At 36.1% G+C, this 7124-nt stretch overlaps 1 protein-coding gene across 3 annotated transcripts; it reads right to left on the reverse strand.

Annotated features, from left to right (window-relative positions):
- Positions 1-1144: 1144 nt before the first annotated feature.
- On the reverse strand, positions 1145-5963 carry LOC134021235 (gamma-crystallin M2-like). Of its 3 annotated transcripts, XM_062461856.1 has the most exons (4): positions 5885-5963; positions 5451-5693; positions 5071-5308; positions 1145-1277 (listed from the first exon to the last, which is right to left on the reverse strand). In XM_062461856.1, the coding sequence occupies exons 1-4, from the start codon at positions 5906-5908 to the stop codon at positions 1204-1206; spliced, it is 579 nt and encodes a 192-aa protein (XP_062317840.1). In that variant the 5' UTR covers positions 5909-5963; the 3' UTR covers positions 1145-1203. The 3 variants fall into 3 exon arrangements, with proteins under 3 accessions (XP_062317840.1, XP_062317842.1, XP_062317841.1); XM_062461858.1 differs by lacking the exons at positions 5071-5308; positions 5451-5693 and adding an exon at positions 1655-1897 and having other exon boundaries at positions 1180-1506; positions 5885-5908; XM_062461857.1 differs by lacking the exons at positions 5071-5308; positions 5451-5693; positions 5885-5963 and adding exons at positions 1655-1897; positions 2096-2137 and having other exon boundaries at positions 1180-1506.
- Positions 5964-7124: the final 1161 nt, after the last annotated feature.

Consider the following 7124-nt stretch of genomic DNA (forward strand, 5'->3'; position numbering starts at 1 on the left):
TGCCTGGTGAAGTACATTATATATTTCAAACTGATGGACATCTCCAAGAGAGAGGTATGTAACTTCAATTTAGATACATTGCAAATGACATTGCTAATTTAGTAAATGAGAGAGAATTATAACCATTAAAGTTAAGTTTAAAACCTTGAATTTATTGAGTACAATTGACTGAAATTCAGATTTTCTTAATTCCTAAGTGAAGTAGTAACTCAATATTTGTATAAATATTATGGTCAGTGATTTTCTTCAGACTGTAATCAATAAACATCTGTATTATGGAAATTCAGAACCCTAGTTTTATAATTGAAGACAGGGTGGTGGCCTTGTTTGTGTCTCGTTAAGTTCGTGTTGTGGTGTTTATAAATGTCCTTTCTTTTTAGGCTTTTCACAAACTTTAAATCCCCACAAACATGTTGTATTTCATTTCCACATCATCTCAATCAGATTTATACATATTGAATGTTTTTTCTGTTTTTTTCCGAGCATGTTATTCTCTGTCAATATCACAACGAGTGTTTAAAAAAAGCTAATTGGAGTAGAAACTCAATGTACAATCACACTGTACATCAACAATGTACAGTCATAGCTATAAGTTTTGGCAATGACAAATGTTATGTTTTGCAAAGTTTGCTGGTTCAAAGGAAAATGTTTTCACATGTTTCTTTAGAATACTGGAATGCATTAAGGCACATTTCATATTTTGTAAAGCTTTTTGGGGCAAAAATCTTCAATATGTGCAAATAGTCCACTCTTTTACAGCAGTCAATCGGCTCTTAAAATTCAATCAGAATGATTGAAGCTTTGCAAACACAAAATGTATGTCGCTCCCAATACTTTTGGCCACGGCTGTACCTTTTTATAACCCATCGGTTGTCAGAACAAATGCTACGAATCACTTTAAAGTAAAACTTATATTAAAAGAAATGTTACAATATCTTTTTTTTGTTGTTGTTTAACATTTTCATGTTTTCCTGTTTATGTTCTGGTTATTTACAAATAACTTCAGACTATTCAGTTAGTGATTGTATTGAAAAATACGCATAATTTTGCTCTGTGTATTGCCTATTACTTAGTGATAGTAAACATTTTTGTGTAAGTACTAAAACCACTCATGTTCAATTAAAACAAGCACTTTGCAGGAGATATACAATATATTTACATAGGCTTTATTGAGATCTTAATGTTACAGTATCTAAACATTGTCTAGTAGAAAGAGTCATTGATGCGCCTCATGCTCATGAACCTCATGTTGCCCATGCCTCCCATGCCTCCCATGCCTCCCATCATCTGATTGAAGTTCCTGTACTCGCCAGGCCTCATGTACCACATTCTGCCTCTGTAGTTGGGCTGCTCGTACATCAGCCAGTGGCCCTCCATCACGTTGCAGGACATGCAGTTGTTCATACGGTAACGATCCATGATGTTGTCACAGTCGTCCATCATCTCATGCATCTGGCCACCGAAGTTCTCCCTCTCGTAGATCCTCATCCTGTAGCTTCCTCTGTGCTGTTATTGGAGAAAGAGGAGTTTCATTAGGAGACAATAATTTGGTTGAAATTTGAGTGTGATTTACTACTTTAACATTAGACTTTATTCATAACAAAACAATAATTATGGAGGAAAACCATAAGATTTTATAGAGCTAGATCCTTACCATGGGGATCATACGACAGGACCTGATGCAGTCGCTCCAGTTAAACATGCTCATGTAGTCGGCGTACTCGCCCCTCCTCATGAAGTACTGGTTACCCATGTAGTTGGTGCGGTTGTAGACCATGAAGCAGCCTCTCTCCACCCTGCAGGAGTGGCAGCGGGACATGTAGGAGGACATGTCGGAACAATCATTCATACACTCATAGGAGCGTCCCATGAAGTTCCTGTCCTCGTAGAAGGTGATCTGAAAAGAAATCAAAATTGAAGTAAAATTGGGAAAATTAGACCACTGCAATACAACACTACCATTTCAGACAGAGAAAGTGTACATATGCATTTTGACTTATAATTAGGTTACTGCTACAATGGGTGGTGTGGTGTTAGAGTCTAAACATATGTACATACAGTTTGAATAGTTTTTTTAGGCTTTGACCATCCTTACCTTGCCCATCATATTCATGTTGGCCATGTTTGCTCAGTTGTAGCTGGAGCTGCTGGTACTGCTGCTGTTGCTCTTGGTGATGATCTGAGTTCCTACCTGGCTGAAGCCTTCCTTTTTATACCTGACAGTTAGAAGCCCCACATTACAAATCCCCTGACTCAGCATCATGCTATAGAAAACCATAGAGCATAGAGGTTTGTCCACTTTTCCAGGCACTAGCACTGCCTCAAAAGACTGTCATCAAGCATGGAGCTGGTGACCACAACGCTGATTGTGCCAAAAGTCAATAGGGTGAACAACTCCCATGCCCTCTGATTTCTAATAAAAAGTGACGTGTATCACCAGCAGAAATAATGTTTTATTTCCTGCTTTACCGATCATTCCACACAACTGCTATTATACTTTCTCGTTACATTCTATTGAGATGATTGAGTTTACGTAAACTGTTCTGTTGTACAAAAATAAAATAAAATAAATAACATCTTCCCATATTTGTCTTTCCTAACAGAGGCTGAAATTACGGTTTCTTTAGTTTGAAAGGGATTCAAGATTTTTTTATGACAACTATCACAGATGATGCCTTTCACAGTTTAAGATACAGGGTAAATGACCCATGATTGAAAAGTATATCTCCCAGCATGCAACAGTCTTTCTGACATACTATACCACTCAACAACCAACAGGTGGCAGACTACATAAAAATCTTCTTTGGTGCCATAGCAGTGAAACGAAGCAGACTGAGGTCAAGGACAATTAAGTTGAAACAATAACTTTTAATGTTGTATTATCAAATTGTGTCTTGAATTGGAGAAATAAATTCATAACCTTAGACTCCATCGCAAACAATTTATAGGAAATTACACATTGTGTACATTGTAGTGTTTTAGCAATGGCATTATATTTAATATAATATCTACACATAATGTTTTATACTTTTCCAGATTTGGCTTTTCATTCATCATTTTGTTTTCCTGATAGAAGGTTTTTACAAGTTTTCCAACAGAACTGATTACACATACTGTATCAGCATTTATTCAGGAATATGTTTACTTTCACCTAATGTAATAATAATAAAAATATAATAAATGTTTATTGTAATCCATCTTTCTTGAACTCTAAAAAGTAAAAAGTAAAAGTTACAATCATAAAACCTAATATACAATAATAATTTTAAAAAATACAATGTATGTTTACAGCACTTGTTAAATTAATATTGTTGGGGAAAAAATAATGTAGAATAAGGATGGAAATAAAAAGCTGTGGAAGTAGATGTGTGTCTGTCTTTTTACCCTTACACGAATGAAGGTGATTCAGCATCACAAATGCCAAGGTTAACTAAATAATGTGAAACTGTGACTGAGTGAGGAAACTGCCTCAAAACCTCTTAATTATATTACCGAATATACGAGATAAAATTACATTTAGTGTTATGTGGTACAATTAAGTAAAGGTTAACTTTTCTGAATGTAGAATTTAAGGTAAGGAGAACAGGTCAAGTTTATACAGGGTTAAGTTGTCAGTACCTTTTACTCTACAACCACAGTATGAGGTTATGAGGTTCGTTGTCAAAGTCAAATTAACTTTTTTAGTGTCAAGCTTTGTACACAGGACAGGGACATTTGTAAAGATGGTTTACAACATTGGTTTCAGGGTAAGTTAAAACATTGTCTTGTTAATGAATACAAACAATTATATTCAAAACTGCCATTAAGTAAAGCTTTGGGCAAATCTTTTAATTAAGAGTACATTAACTACCATGCAACAAAGTGCAAGTGGTATGGGTTATTCCAAAGTGTAAATAGTGTAGATGTTGAAAAGGTGGAGTTGAAGATTGTGTTACCAAAACAAAATACATTTTAACATCTGCTAACCCATGGAAAGCCCATTATACACCATACTGATTTTAGTAAAGTAACCTAACTGTACAGTTTTACCAGAATGCAACCTGCAACCGTTGAAAAATCGTTAGTAGTGGTATGTTTCTCACATGGTTACAGTACTGCATCTTTTGGGGAAAAATGTTTTCAGTAATGAGGAATACTTTGGAAATGGCATCTAAGTAGTATGAGTAAAATGTTCACAACTCGCCCTGCTATTCCCCTGGTATGCTATGCTGTTCAACTCAAGGCTGTAATCATAATATATATTGGGGGACACACATCCCCCCCAATATTCAAATCTGGTCAAAATGTCGCCCCCAATATATTGATATAAAAATATAAATAAAAATATAAATGTGCTACGCTACGACAAGAAACCACACACGCTGTCAGAAATGATCATTAAAAAAATAATTAGTCCCCCCCAATGTTGACTCCATGGCTACAGCCTTAGTTCAATTTAATAAGTAACTTAATCCCCAGTAATTTCTATGATTTTTATAATGACCGTGGTTACAGGTGTTGCTTTGTCACTTACCAGTAATACGTCCAGTAAGATATCCACTCTTTAACTCAGAGTGGATCTATTTCTCTAACTCACAAATCAAAATGAACTGCACCCAAAATAATTGTTAGAGTATACATTATCCAGTTTAACTAACAAAAAGCTAGACATTGAATGGTGTTACTGGGTGGTGTTCCAAAGCTAAGTTTGACCATACTACTGTATGTAGGTTTGATTGGCAATCATGGAAGTTTGAAGAAAACACTTTCAGGAAAAAGTATTTTTTGGTTAATGCTTTATTGAGCTATTATAGTCAGTACAATTTTGATAATAGGAGACGATGTCATTAGGAGAAGAACTTAATCTAGTTACTTTTCATAAAGAATTATACACAATGCATTTATGTATATTGTCAGTGGTATAATCAGTGTTTTTTGTGTACAGTAGAAACATCTACTAAATATTTTCAGAAAAATTAGTTTTTTATCAATAATTTATTGAGATCTTCATATCAGCACAGAATTTAAACATTGTCTAGTAGAAAGAGTCATTGATGCGCCTCATGCTCATGAACCTCATGTTGCCCATGCCTCCCATGCCTCCCATCATCTGGTGGAAGTTCCTGTACTCGCCAGGCCTCATGTACCACATTCTGCCTCCGTAGTGGGGCTGCTCGTACATCAGCCAGTGGCCCTCCATCACGTTGCAGGACATGCAGTTGTTCATGCGGTAACGATCCATGATAGAGTCACAGTCGTCCATCATCTCATGCATCTGGCCACCGAAGTTGTCCCTCTCGTAAATCCTCATCCTGTAGTTTCCTCTGTACTGTAATTGAACAGAAAGGTTACTGAAAGATGAGACCTTCAGGGGTATTCTGCGCCACAGATGACAGAGATATTAAACTCAGACTGGTGGAAGCTGAAAATATAGCTAAATTGATTCAAGCAATGGTAATAGTTGTCCTTACCATGGGGATCATACGGCAGGACCTGATGCTGTCGCTCCAGCCAAACATGCTCATGTAGTCGGCGTACTCGCCCCTCCTCATGAAGTACTGGTTACCCATGTAGTTGGTGCGGTCGTAGACCATGAAACAGCCTCTCTCCACCCTGCAGGAGTGGCAGCGGGACATGTAGGAGGACATGTCGGACATGTCATTCATACACTCATAGGAACGTCCCATGAAGTTCCTCTCCTCGTAGAAGATCATCTGAAATCATTTTATTCAAGAAAATCTTTATTTAATGAGACCCTTGCAGCCCTTCTAATATTGATATAACAGTGAGGTTATGTTTGTGTTCTGAGAATGAGTTTGCTTCTACAGTGAATAGAGTGGCGTAAAATTCTAAATACATGCAGTACACATTCATAGGCTACATATACTGTAGAAGGCCTTCTTACCTTGCCCATGTTCATATTAGTCATTTTGGCTCAGTTGTAGCTGGAGCTGCTGGTACTGCTGCTGTTGCGCTTGGTGATGTTCTGAGTTCCTACCTGGCTAAGCCTCCCTATTTATACCTGACAGTCAGAGGCCCCACTGGTCAAATACCTGATTCAGCAACATGCCATGGAAACCTATAGAGTGCTGAGGTTTGTACTCTTTTCCAAGGACGAGTGTTTAAAGACCTACATCAAAAACATTGAAATGATGCTAGTGACATTACACTACAACCCATTTTGTGGCAACAATCACTGGATTGAATGAAAATTCTTGCAATTTTACAGTTAACTATAGTATTGCTAATTTCTAACTCAGTTGTTCTCGCAATTTAAGACCCTTCAATGTGAGATTACAAAAAATGCTCATGTGCCCAAACAATGTATGTGAAAGTGTAAGGTTAAAGATGAGTATAACCTGAAAAAGTATTAGATAGTACCCAAACCAAATAATGAGACCATCCTAGTAAGTAATCAATCCCAATGGCAACTGAATTATACAACATAGTGATTTGTAATGAAGAAAATGCATCAAAACCTACCTCACCCGCAACTCTTATCAGAAACTGGATAGGGGACATTTTCATTTTTTATTTCTGTGTAATGTCATAGTTAAATCAGTTGTAACAATATTGTAATTACTTGTAAACTTTATGTAATGTAGAAACACTTGTTTTATACATGGACGGTGCTCCCCATTCCTATACCTACCTTGTTTTTTTATTACCTATTGTAAGCCATTTAAATTGTTATACAATATAAATACATACAGAAGTAGCAACTATGTATCTTCAATTTAGATACATTGCAAATGACAATGTTGCTAATCTAGTAAATGAGAGAGAATATTAATGTTAAGTTTAAAACCTTGAACTTATTTGGTACAATTGACTGAAATTCAGATTTTCTTAATTCCTAAGTGAAGTAGTTACCGGTACTCAATATTTGTATACATATTATGGTCAGTGATCTTCTTCTGACTGTAATCAATGAACATCTGTATTATGGAAATTCTGAACCCTAGTTTTATAATTGAAGACTTGGTGGTGGCCTTGTTTGTGTCTCGTTAAGTTAGTTTTGTGGTGTTTTTTAAATGTACTTTCTTTTTAGGTTTTTCACACATACTATAAATCCCCACGAACATTTTGTATTTCAATTTTCCACATCATGTTCCACATCATCTCAATCTGTTTTATACATATTA

The sequence above is a fragment of the Osmerus eperlanus genome, chromosome 5 (genome assembly GCF_963692335.1).
Source record: "Osmerus eperlanus chromosome 5, fOsmEpe2.1, whole genome shotgun sequence".
Taxonomy (NCBI): Eukaryota; Metazoa; Chordata; class Actinopteri; order Osmeriformes; family Osmeridae; genus Osmerus; species Osmerus eperlanus.